At 33.2% G+C, this 14,257-nt stretch overlaps 1 protein-coding gene and 1 long non-coding RNA gene across 4 annotated transcripts in view; one reads left to right on the forward strand and one right to left on the reverse strand.

The window, feature by feature from the left end:
- The first annotated feature begins 2,503 nt into the window (after positions 1 to 2,503).
- LOC142290160 (uncharacterized) lies at positions 2,504 to 7,546 on the forward strand. Of its 3 annotated transcripts, none has more exons than XR_012750224.1 (3): positions 2,504 to 2,595; positions 4,060 to 4,199; positions 7,046 to 7,546. It is a non-coding gene; the product is annotated as an uncharacterized LOC142290160 (long non-coding RNA). The 3 variants fall into 3 exon arrangements; XR_012750225.1 differs by lacking the exon at positions 2,504 to 2,595 and adding an exon at positions 2,986 to 3,057; XR_012750223.1 differs by lacking the exon at positions 2,504 to 2,595 and adding an exon at positions 2,987 to 3,053.
- A 5,390-nt stretch (positions 7,547 to 12,936) lies between these two features.
- The window catches only part of POU3F1 (POU class 3 homeobox 1), a 2,276-nt gene continuing 955 nt past the window's right edge, over positions 12,937 to 14,257 (reverse strand). The window contains exon 1 of the mRNA XM_075334104.1: positions 12,937 to 14,257. This exon is cut by the window's right edge and continues 955 nt beyond it. Coding sequence (XP_075190219.1) covers positions 14,055 to 14,257 — 203 coding nt within the window. The 3' untranslated portion in view covers positions 12,937 to 14,054.

Below are 14,257 nucleotides of genomic sequence, written 5' to 3' on the forward strand. Positions count from 1 at the left end.
AAAATGTAATATGTTTTAATATTGTAGTAGGTGAGTTAATATAACATTTTAGTGCCATTCCGCTTTGGCAAATGGCCAATCATTATAAGAACTATCCCATATATATTTTACTTAAAGTTATGAGGACTTTTTAAGAATACTGATGATCTTGTGCGATCTGATACTGAGATCTGGGTAAACCTAAAACACCCCAGTCTATTTTTATAGGAGAAGCTTCAGGTATTAAGAAGGGAACTGTTATTGCAAGCCTATGGCCTTCTCACTGTTCACATGAGTGTATAAAAATTGTCCTATTGTCATCCAGCAAAAATGATTTTTTCATCTGTATGGTATCTTTTTTTATACACCAGCGGTGTATAAAATTTATGAGGCCAAACACAGTTTCTAATGTTAACGATTGCAGTATTGGAGCTGATTTTTTTTATGCACCTATGTTGTCATTTTTTTTAAATGTGGATATTTGTTCAATGTAAAAAAAAAAGACCATCTGAACAGCCCATCTGAATAAAAGTGCTTCTGTGCCATTTATTTTTTTTTTCACAAACAGTACCTTAAAATACTTACTTAAAACTTAACGTAACTTAAAATACAGTTTTGGGAACATATCCTTAAAGGGTTTATCTGGGACTTTTTTTCACCACTATTATGCTAAGAACCTACAGGAAGGCAGTTGCTAACTTCCTGTCTGTTCTGCCCAGTGACGATCTCTCACGACCCAGGCAGCCTCAGGTGGACAGAGCTGTTCTATCTCTTCCACTCTGCTCCGCTGATGGGGTGTCACTACTGCTATCATGCTGGTTCGTCGTATTGTTGTCAGGAGTGGTCAGCCGGAAGCGATCATTGTCAACTACCTGCCAGTAAATTCCTAGGACCATTGTGGAAAAAAATGTCTCGGATAACCCTTTAATGGAGCAAAACTGTATATGGGCTAGGTGCATGAGTGTAGTAATATTGCGTATTAAGCTTCTGATCACCATGTTATCACTATATATCACTCTGATTATAGTCACCTTAATGATCTAATTACACTAATATTTGTGGAAGTTTGAAAATAAAAAACTATTCTTACTTCCCAATAATTTGTTAATAATACGTACCTGTCTCTCGCCATTTCTTGTATTACACCAGTCTGACTCCATAACGGAAAGTCATCTCTATCCACCCTCTCTAGTGGCTTAAAGAGACTTTCCATGGTGGTACTATTACGCAGTACACAGCAGTAATACTTATGCATGTTTTCACTTTGATGGATGTCATATATATATATATATATATATATATTTATATATAAATATATATATATATATACAGTACAGACCAAAGGTTTGGACACACCTTCCAACTAAGAGGAGACTGTACAGCAGGCCTTCATGGTAATATAGCTGCTAGAAAACCACTGCTAAGGACAGGCAGCAAGCAGAAGAGACTTGTTTGGGCTAAAGAACACAAGGAATGGCCATTAGAACAGTGGAAATCGGTGCTTTGGTCTGATGAGTCCACATTTGAGATCTTTGGATCCAACCGCCATGTCTTTGTAGAAAAGATGAACGGATGGACTCTACATGGCTGGTTCCCACCATGAAGCATGGAGGAGGAGGTGTGATGGTGTGGGGCTGCTTTGCTGGTGAAACTGTTGGGGATTTATTTAAAATTGAAGACGTACTGAACCAGCATGGCTACCACGGCATCTTGTAGCGGCATGCTATTCCATCCGGTTTGCGTTTAGTTGGACCATCATTTATTTTTCAACAGGACAATGACCCCAAACACACCTCCAGGCTGTGTAAGGGCTAATTGACTAAGAAGGAGAGTGATGGGGTGCTACGCCAGATGACCTGGTCTCCACAGTCACCAGACATGAACCCAATCGAGATGGTTTGGGGTGAGCTGGACCGCAGAGTGAAGGCAAAAGGGCCAACAAGTGCTAAGCATCTCTGGGAACTCCTTCAAGACTGTTGGAAGACTATTTCCGGTGACTACCTCTTGAAGCTCATCAAGAGAATGCCAAGAGTGTGCAAAGTAGTAATCAAAGCAAAAGATGGCTACTTTGAAGAACCTAGAATATAAGACATATTTTCAGTTGTTTCACACTTTTTTAAGTATTTCATTCCACATGTTCTAATTTATAGCTTTAATGCCTTCAATGTGAATCTACACTTTTTAGAGTCATGAAAAGAAAGAAAACTCTTTGAATGAGGAGGTGTATCCAAACTTTTGGTCTGTACTGTATACTTTATATAGCATGTGTATATATATATATATATATATATATATATATACTTTATATACTATTGTACAGTGGTTCATAAGGCATTATTACATGGATAATAATTATTTGATTGACCCTTGTATGGTGGTAAAGTATTATTTGCCCACTATTTACCATTACTAACATGACAGTATAACCTTCCATTGTCATCTTCCAAAAATGAGTATTCCAATAGAATTCTATTATTGCAACATAAATCTCCACGGATCGTGATCCACCATGTATAAATTTCACTGCACGAAGATGTATGTTACATGGCTGTATGTTCTCTGACATCATTCACCTCTGCAGATACTTTGATAACATGGTGATAGCTATCATCTTAGGTGACTAAGCTGATATATGATCTTCATTTATTTTAATGACTTAAGTTTGGGTGTATTTAAAACATTCCCATGAAATCGTTATTTCAAATATTTACAGGTCTTGCCAACTGACCAAATGTTTGATGATTCCCCCCCTCATATATTACATTAAAAGTATTGTTTTTATAGATACAGCTCCTTTAAATTAGTATGTTGCTCTTTACGAGATTAAACAATACTAGTTTTTGGCCCATAGAGGGCAATAGAATTCTTCAGAATAGCTAGAGACAAACTCCGAAGTGTGCATTTAGAGACAGGGCAGAAAAGCACAAACCATTGGGCACGGAAACCTATGCTCAGATCAATACATTAATCTGTAAGCAAATGCAATTTAATATATTGCTTGTGGATACCAACAGATGTCAGAGTTCATGACTGCAGTGAAAGCATCTAGCCGAGACGGGGACAAATGCATATGTGTTAGTATGTATAATTACTATATATATATATATATATATATATATATATATATATATATATATATATATACATATGTAAAATTAAAAACTCACTGTAGGGAAAGAATATTTAGATAATTGTATGCTGTACGTACATATATATATATATATATATACATATATACTGTATATATATATATATATATATATATATACATATATACTGTATATATATATGTATCCAAATATAAAATAAACTCACTGTAGGGTAAGAATATTTAGAAAATTGTATGCTGTACGTAAGTATATATATATACATATATACTGTATATATATATATATATATATATATATATGTATATATCCAAATATAAAAAAACTCACTGTAGGGTAAGAATTTTTAGAAAATTGTATACTGTATGTACGTATGTATATACATATATAGATATATATATATCTATATATATACAACAATTTTAAAAAAATCACTGTAGGGTAAGGATATTTAGATAATTGTATACTGTATGTACGTATTATATATATATATATATATATATATACAAAAATTACAAAAACTCACTGTAGGATTTATGTAACAATATTTAGATAACTGTATACCATACGCAGGTATGTGTATATATATCTGTTTTTACGTATATACATACTCTATATAAATATAAATGTGTAGATATATATCTATGTGTATATATATATATATATATGCGTTCAGTATACAGTTATGTAAATATTCAAATATTCTTACAGAAACCTTATTTTTTTATTTCTGCATTACTTTTTCATGCATTTTCCTTCCTGGGTATTTTGATCAGTTATATAAATGTAACTTTACACAGCAGAAAGATGAGATAGTTTCTGCAGCATGTGCATAAACTTCTGCAAACTCATTTTGATGAGTAGTGCAAATCTGCCAAGTGTGAATACATCCTGACAGTCTGTACCATCATATACATATTGAAGTATCTATTACAAAATACAACTTCGTGATCAATCATTGTATTCATTTCAGATTATGGGAAGAAAAAAAGCAGTGAAAATAGGATGAAATCATTGTGCACAGGAACGACATGTTGTCTCTCCAATCTTTTCCTTGCCTCATTTTACTGCTTCTTAATGGATTAATAAAGAGGAAATAGTTTTTATTGCATGGTGAGTGCCTCCATTTCTATTCGCTTCAATTTGGGACTTTTTGGATGACTGTATGGTGCAGAGTACCTCCTTCTCTATGGAGGCAGGTAACATCCATGAGTTTCTGCAGAAGTGATGGCAGTGCCAAACGGTTCTTTTCTTGGGACTTTTGTTGAAGTTAGAGATTCTTTTTATTATTAAATCTACACTACCTTGGATACAAAATGTTCAGCAGATAAACTGGACAAATAAATGGAAGTAATAGTCTTGATTACTTTATGTTTATATTAGTTATCATCTTCGAATTCAGTGTTTACAAAATAATGTTTAAAAATTCTAATAGGATTTCACCTATATGGATACATCTAGAAATACTTATTATGACCTAATCTGTACAGACTGGTACAGGAGAGGGGAGGTCCCTGCCCACGAGGGCTCACAGTCTGCAAGTTATACGTATATATATATATATATATATATATATATATATATATATTGGAAAAAAATATATATATATACCGTATGTATATATATATATAACTTGTAGACTGTGAGCCCTCGTGGGCAGGGACCTCCACTCTCCTGTACCAGTCTGTGCCTTGTATTGTTTATGATTACTGTACTTGTCCCTATTATGTAAACCCTTTTCACATGTAAAGTGCCATGGAATAAATAGCGCTATCATAATAAATGATTTTATATATATATATATATATATATATATATATATATATATACATACATATATATATATATAAATATATTAAAAACATAAAGTCACATCCTGATGGTAGAAAAGTGAGGACAGCATTTACAACATTTTGCAGCACTTTCCTTCCACTTGCTCTATTGTGACTGAACCTAACGGCCTGATGTAGATATTTCTGGTAAAAAAATGATGTGTCACATGCCCCTAAAAATGGTAAATACATTTCAGGCATGAATTATATAGGCTGCTAAATACAAGGGTACCACAAATGAAGCATTAGTTGGCCAAAGATGTTTCATTTCGGCTTCAGCGGGGATGCCTGGGATTGTTCCCCACCCTTTGTACCCCAGCATCATTTAGCCAGTGAATGATATTATTGTAGTGTGTTCTAAATCTGTTTAACCCAGAATGCAATGCAGCCCTCTCTGGCCAAGGAGGGGATTAGATGGTGGTAATTACGGCTCTCCTTTGCTAAGGGGGAGGAAGGTGGATCACGATTCAACACAGCATATTGATGAGCAGATAAAAGGCAGACTGGTCCTCTCCTGGGAGAGGAAGGGAAGAGAAACTCGAAGAAAAAGGACGAAACTGAAAGGATTCAGTAGGAAAAAGTCCAGAAAGTGTTAATTTACTGACCTGCAACTATTGAAGGACAGGGGTGTTTATGATAATTAGAGACCTGGACTATCCAGTCACTGAAACGGGAACCCAGATTTCTTACTGATATAAATATTTGATATCTTTAATGATATAAATAACAATAAATGGATATTGCAGAATTTCTCATTGTACTGTAGTAACTGCAGTTGGATAGGTCATTAGATTTATCCGCAGTCCTATGGAAAAGCTCACAAGATAAGATGTGCCAAACAATACATTTACAATCCTCACATTTCCCATAGTAAGAAATCATAAGGGTCTAATTCATACCACAGTCACGTCAGATTCACGTATATGAATATGTCACTATAGCTACTATTGAAGGGTTAACGTCACTAAACACTAAATGTGCTCATAAATGCTGATGATCACTTATGTATCATGGAAATGATCTATTGACAGCAAGGATATATCTCAACTCTTTGAAATTTGTTTTGGGGTCATTTAAGGATAAGACATGTACAACTTGTACCAAATGCGTGCACGCACATATACATTTGTATCACATGAGTGATTTTTGGAATTCTTGTCACTTGCACTCTTTAGTAATTGTTTTCTATAGTAGACGCTCACATTTTAAAGAGTGAATTCATATTTATGATCAAAAGTAGAATTGTACAGCATGTTTGCCTTAGTGAAGAATTCATTTCAGTCCTTGTAGGCCACTGTATATGTAGTACTGGATCATTGGCGTAGTTCAGGCCTAAACTTGCTCCGGAAGTCTTGACCTATAGGAAAAATGCGCAGAATTTGAATGGTGAATTGAAAGTTCTCCTCCTATATTATTGATATCCAGTCAGCTGTAGAGGCCTGGAGGGGTGGTGTATAAAATGAATATTTAAGTCAAAGTTACCACGTACCAGACAATATGCATCCATACCTTTTAAGATGAAACTTTCCAATACTCCAATGTGCCTTCATATACATTGCATATACCTACATTGGCCTAGTGACACAGGCTTCAGATAAGACAATTCAAGCAAGTAAAAAAATCATGTAAACAGCAGAAAAATATAATCTTTTGTCTACAACATATAGAAGTTGACTACAATTGTCCTATAGTGGATTCATATAAAAGTATTTCATGGTATCAGTTGATAGCTCTATTTGATAAAGGTTGTATTACTTAACTCTCTGCTCATATGTGTAACATTTCAGCAATAATGGCATCATCATCTTATTACATTCTATTTTACTTGACCTATATTCATCTTTCAAAGTCCTGATAAGATGAGTAAGTTCTCACTTGAACAGGAAAACATCAGCATGGAATGAGAGGTATAATCTCCAAACTGCTTGTGTCTATTGGTAATCTAAGGATACATCTTTTAGGCTTTAAATGCATTGACGATTTCTGTGGACATGGTGGGTATCAATGTGACACTGAATGTTGATATCTTAGATGCCTCTGGCTCATTATTTGCATGTTGGATGACTTTAGGGTCATCCCATCTATGGTGACACTCATGTCTCACACTATGGTTCTTTTCATTTGCAGGAAGATGTAAGAGGCTATGTCTTGCTGAAGAACGTTGTAGAATATGAAGCGTACAACATTAATCACACCCCCATCGCTGGAAATCACCACACTGCTGATTTTAATGATGTGGACACCTGAATCTTTACATGAGAACGTACACTAGTCATTTACATTTTATGGTTGGCACGTGTCACTTCATTAAAATATTATAGGAGGTATAAAAGGCTGTATTCTCATATGGTGGTCTAGAATAGCTTGGCGTAGACTTTCTTAATAACATCCAGTGCAGACTTTATCTATCTATCTATCTATCGATCTATCTATATATCCATCTATCTATCTAATTTATTATATCTATCTATCTATCTATTATATCTATCTATATCTCTATCTATCCATCACTCTTTATCTATGTATCTATCTTTCTCTATATACCTTTATCTGTCAATCTATTATCTATATCTATCTATCAATCTCTATCTATTGCTATATGTCTCGATCTATCCATCTATCTATGTCTATCAGTATCTATCTATCTATTTATCTATTGCTATATGTCTCTCTTTTATCTATCTATCTATCTCTGTCTATCTATGTCTATCAATCTCTATTTATCTATTGCTATATGTCTCTATCTATCTATCTACCTATCTATCTATCTATTTCATATGGCTACTTACTCTATCATAGCAACAAAGTGTCCCATACTTTACATGCTTATGTATATATATTTCACATGTACAGCACCATGGACTTAATTGTATTTACAAACTACATGTATATATATATATATATATATATATATATATATATATATATATATAATTTGTGTGTGCAAGTATATATACCCATATGGATCACATATGCATTGAGCACCTTTCAGTCTTACCAAATTTAGGAAGTTCCATGCCGAAGATGGAAATCTGGAAAAAGTTCCCCTATAAAGAAATGTCTGTGTTAAATTCAATTCAAATCGGTCTCCCCTCATCCATGTCTGTGAATATTAACTAGACAATTTAAGAAAATATATTCGTCTTGAATATCATACAATCAAGGTTACTCAGTCCCCCATTTTCCCCAGTGTGTGTCATCTGGTGAAGTAAGCTAATATGGTGACGCAGTACTAGGGTGCAGGACTCCCAATATCTGACTAGTTTTTTATGAATGGGAATATCATAGCAATGAAAACTCACATATCCAGCCATGCAAATAGTGCACTGAATCTGTAGGTCTCTTGACACTCCTCTGTTCCCCAATCTGTAGGCCTCTTCACACTCCACTGTTCACTAATCTGTAGACCTCTTGACACTCCTCTGTTCCCCAATCTGTGAGCCTCATGACACTTCTCTGTTCCCCAATCTGTAGGCCTTTTTGACACTCCTCTGTTCCTCAATCTGTAGGCCTTGTGACACTCCTCTGTTCCCCAATTTGAATGCCTCTTGACACTTCTCTGTTCCCCAATCTGTAGGCCTTTTGACACTTCTCTGTTCCCCAATCTGTAGGCCTCTTGACACTTCTCTGTTCCCCAATCTTTAGGCCTTGTGACACTCCTCTGCTCCCCAATCTGTAGGCCTCTTGACACTCCTCTGTTCCCCAATCGGTAGGCTTCTTGACACTCCTCCGTTCCCCAATCGATAGGCCTCTTGACACTCCTCTGTTCCCCAATATGTAGGTCTCAGTTTCTAACAGTTGCCTTATGGTACATTGATCCATATAGTGCCTTGTACTAAACTTCCTCCTGATAAATAACCAGGGATTGGGAATAACATTTACATGTTAAGTTAGAGTCTGCTTACGATGATGATTATTATTTGTTTGCTTCCCATAGGGGCGAATATCATTCATATGGTTGGACCATTGCATTATTAAATTGTGTTGCTTTTCTGAAAGCAAGAATCAGTACATTTGCTGACTGTGAAGTATTGTTATTGTGCGAAGAATCAACATGTTTGAAAATCCGCAGTATGACATTAAGCAGTGTGCCCTATGTATTTTGGGTGTCTCTCTGCCCTTCTTTGCCAATTGACGCTCTCCAAACATGGCAGAATGAAAATCACATGAGATTCTAGAGAGTTCAGCCAGCATGTAAACCATTGTCTTATCCATTGTATCCATAGGATGTCTTTTTATACGAACCATTTCAACCAGGCCATTAGCCGGATGTTTAAATTTAATACATATTGTGCCAAAGTAAAACTGCTGCGTAATTTGTTGGCGCTATATAAATAAAGATTATTATCTTCATGTGCGCAAACATGGCAAAGGTCACTGACATTTAAATGTAACGCGATACTATGATATTCCCGCTCTTTTTATACATTAAAGTATTTAAAAATGCTTTTTTAATTGTTCTTGTGTAATAATTTGTCATATTTGGGAACCACTGGCACTTGACCAACCACAATAGACTAAGATACCATGCATCATGCTTGCTATAAGTCTTTGCGTAAATTTAAAATGGTAATCTAAAGAAACTGTGGAGTAAAGGAAATAATGATATATACTACATTTCTAATACTTTTAAGAATATGATTTTTTTATTCATTTAGCTTGTAAAGTTTCATTGTGCTTACTGGTCAGCTGAAAAAAAATTCATGAACCCTGTTTGCAAGCTCAGACAAAACAAAGAATAAATATTCTGGTAAAAAAAAATTCTATATCTACTTATAATATATATATAGTATAAGTGAAATACATTTTAAAGGCCCTAAACTTGATGGTCCAAGACTAGAATTATTGCAAAAATCGCTTAAAGTCATCATAGTGAACACAAGCAATGTATTAGAAGGGGTATATATATATATATATATATATATATATATATATATATATATATATATATATATATATAAAGTCCATAATAAGTCCATAATCACTGCTCAACATACATACTCGACCTTTTTCCTATTGTTAGTATATATTACAACACATTCAAATGCACACAATATATTAGTGGCAGTGGGCAATGAAATCTGTTATGCATGAAATTAACCCATTCCCAGGAGGTTAAAATGAAGCATCAATGAACGATCAAAACATTATTGCTTTTGTATTTCGTATATATAATAATTGCCATTCAAATTTTATGGAATATGATGACTTGTGAAGTTATTAAACAGGAGTCGAAGTGCCTTCTGGTCTGTACAGGAGCAGATAAAGGAGAAAGTGGCTACCTCAAGCCAACAAAACTTAGCTTCAAGACATCTGAGAAGAGTCATAAGCCAATAACCAAATTATCTGTACCAAAGATGGATTTTATATCATTTTCACCCTGTGGCTAATACCACCCATCTGCTTTCTAAATAATGGAGTTGTGTTAATTGTTCATTTCTATTGTTTCGGGGGATATAAGATTGATATTGAACTAACTGCAGTGTGTCTAAAAGACAGGCAATTAGCTGAGTATACATCACATAAATTCACATAGATGCATTTTATACTGTTAGTCATACAAAGTTTGTTCAATGTAGTGAAGGCGAATTGTGTTTATCCAAGAATCTATACCAATATTGAAAGATAATATTTCCTATTAGAAAAAAAAAATAGAACACAGTTTGAAATACACGCAGAACTTACTGCAAATAGTACAAAGTTTCTATATTGGAAAATTGGGAAAATGTAAACATTTTGGGTAAAGCGGGAGGTTCGCTTTACGTGATGTATAAAGTGTAACAGTATAAGAGCACAATATATATATATATATATATATATATATATATATGCTACATACGCAAACAAATTCAAGTAAACATAATTGTTACATATATATGTGAACATAAATAATTATATATATATATATATATATAAATGTCTGTCTAATATGTGTATGTATATATATATATATATATATATATATATATATATATATGTAGATGGATAGACAGATAGATATATAGAAGTTTGCATATCTATCGATGAAATGAATGTAATAAGTACAAAATGAACACAAGCCAATATTAGACATTCTGGGCGCATATCTAAACAAGAATGATATTGTGATGGGCACATTATTGATGAGAACGATGGATTCTGGATGTACCATCATTCCATACTAAAAGCTTTGCAAATAGTACATTTTGGTCTTGAGTATAGGACATTATTTCAAAACAAAACCCAATACCTTTGCCTGCTGACTTTCATTAAGTGCTCTTGATGGCCCAGTAACTGTTGTTTTGTAGCTACTCCCTCAACTGCCTAGAAAAGCATCCTCCTGTTGTGAATATTAAAGAGTGCCCTTTCTATTTTCTTTGTACTCATACAAGCATATAGTAGCCACATTAGTCATACCACTAGTCACACAGCTATCCACAATCACACTCACATGTGTAGAAAGTGGCAGGATTATTTTTTTAACCTATGATTACAAGGAAAACAACCTAATCCCATGAAGAATAATAATATCCAACTCTTGTCAACGTAGTGTGATTGGAGGAAAGCTGAAAAAAAAAGTGAAAAAAGAGCAGTCCTCAAAATTCAGGACTAGTAAAGATGAAAGTCCTATTACAATAGACAGTTAAAGATAATATAAATGAGCAGAAATTGGTGAAAATTGGGGTTTATTTCACTAATTGGACTGAAAATGTACTGATAGAAAAGAGAAATGTAGGTAGATAGTCAAACGTTCACTGGATGAAGTGTAAATTAATAGTAAATATAATGTTAATGAAACAAAAACACTTGAGAGCTGAAAAGTCTCAAAAATACATGGAAAAAATAAGTTAGCTCAGTTCAGTGGTATCAATTGTGCCAACATCATCTCCATGGAAGAGCATCAGGAAAACATGCCAAAAATATAGGATTTCCCTGAGGTTTGAGTAGAAAGTATAATGTTTATAACACTAAAACATCACAAAAAAAACACAAAAGTATAATCTGTGTCACAGTAGTGGAGTCAGCAAGTTCCAGAACTAGTAAAAAATGACCAAAGCAACACAAAACTATAGCATATACTTGTAAATATTAGGCTCAATATTATAAGGAATAGTACTCTATCTATAGGAGGAAATTATTTTATATATATATATATATATATATATATATATATATATATATATTTTATATATATATATATATATAAAAATATATACACAATATATATATACACAGTATATATATATATATATATACACACACACACACATACATATATATATATATATATGTGTGTGTGTGTGTATATATATATATATATATATCTATACATACTCATAATACAAGTAACTTGTATATATATACCCACACACATGCATATTATACATGTATATATATGGTAATTCACACGCACCCATATATATATATATATATATATATATATATATGCAGTGTATGTATATGTATATACACATATATATATATATGCAGTGTATGTATATATATATATATACTGTATGTATATATATATATATATATATTAACACTGGAGAATGGTGTGTAATTTTTAGTAGTGTTTTTATAGTGTCTTATGTGTAATACTAAGAGAATAGCAATAAATAAATAAAACAAACATTAGTGCATCTCTGTCAATGTGTATACATCAATAGCTATAAAAATAGATTTCATATAGAATTGTAGAGACAAATTATTTTTTCAGCTGAAAATTGACAAATAAATACATTCATAAACCAAAGAATGCACCGATTTACCTTTTTTTTCTAAAGCTGTCAAACACAAATATATCAATTTTAAATATATTTAATGGAGTCCATTTTTTTCCCTAAAAACTGAACTATCTGGTGTTTATATCGATTTACACCCTTAAATAAAGTTAAAAAAAAATAAACTAAAAAAGACACCAGGCTTTGTTAAAGGGATTTCATTTTTTATGTAAGTAATACAATATTACTTTTAACATAAATATAAAAAGTAAATTGCAAATCTACATTTGTAAAAGTTACAAACAGAATTCACCAAACCAAAAAAAAAGAAAAAAAAAATATATTTATATATATATTGCAAAGTAATTTACACAGCCAAAAAAAATAAATGTCAAAATAAATAGAAAGGGGAAGGTTTATATGGAAATAATATTAAAATATTCTCTTAAAATTAGTAATTGTACAAAAGTGTGTAGAATGAAAACAGAACCAAAAAATACACAAATTTCAAAAACATACATATGTATACATATAACACATATTTACAATATTACGTAAAAAATCTTTTTTTTTTTTCTTTTTGCTTTATAATGGAATATGCAAGTCTCCTTGTATCCCTTTCTTTAAAACTCCCTTTTCTTGACAGTATATTAACTACATGTTTATAGCTTTATGGAGACATGTAGATGGCTATGTGTAGTCCTACAGATAAAGTAATACATATGTTTTTGTTTGTTTGGCATTTTGCCTTTAAAGGCTGTGGTCAAATGATGTCAATTAATAAGGAGCCTAAATAATTGAAGAATATTAATTAATGTGAAGAAGTATGGCTCCATTGGGCGTCCTATCATGTATACTTCTATAGGAATAGGCTGCTCACTAGGTCATTTTATCCTGATACATGATAGCATAAAAACCAGATAAATGGAGAGCTAAAAGAAACTTTGGATATGTATTTGCTTTAATAAAAGGTATGTGAAACCCAATAAATAAGTCATTTTCTTGTGTTTTCGACAGTTCCATGCCAGAGATATTCCCCTTCCTCTGCACTTCAGGAGCTAAAGAGTCTAATTAATAAATAACACCTTTTCATTCAAAGCTGCCAAGGACTTTGTGAGGAGATTTACATTAATAATAAAAAATATTCACAGTTCTTAGAATCTCAATCTAACCCACAATATTCTGCTCAATAAATTATCCCCCTCCCCTTTCTCCTTTTACCTTCAAGAAGAAACAAGAATAGCTGATGATCTGAGGTGTAGCAAAAAGTTTGGGGAAAGGGACAGTATTGTAGTGGGCATTTTAATTTAATCTTCTGGTTAAAGGTCCTCCAGTCTCTTTCTAGGGGTCCTGTAACTATTTTCTTTTGTAAAATCCAAAAGTACTTACTTCATCCCCACCCCCCTCACATCCTCTCTTTATATATTTCTTAGTCATTGTACAGAGGTCTGCAGTGTGTGATGGAGTGGAGGGGTCTCTGCTTGTGAATACACATCCTCCATGGGGGGGTGAGGAACCCCTGCTGGGGTCATCCTTTTCTCTTTCTGCCTTCTGTTGCAAAACCAAACTCTCACCACCTCCTTCTCCAACTGAAGACTGTCTGCCAGGCTGGTGATCTCATGGGCTGATGGTTTAG

This window comes from Anomaloglossus baeobatrachus, chromosome 2, assembly GCF_048569485.1.
Source record: "Anomaloglossus baeobatrachus isolate aAnoBae1 chromosome 2, aAnoBae1.hap1, whole genome shotgun sequence".
Classification (NCBI taxonomy): domain Eukaryota; kingdom Metazoa; phylum Chordata; class Amphibia; order Anura; family Aromobatidae; genus Anomaloglossus; species Anomaloglossus baeobatrachus.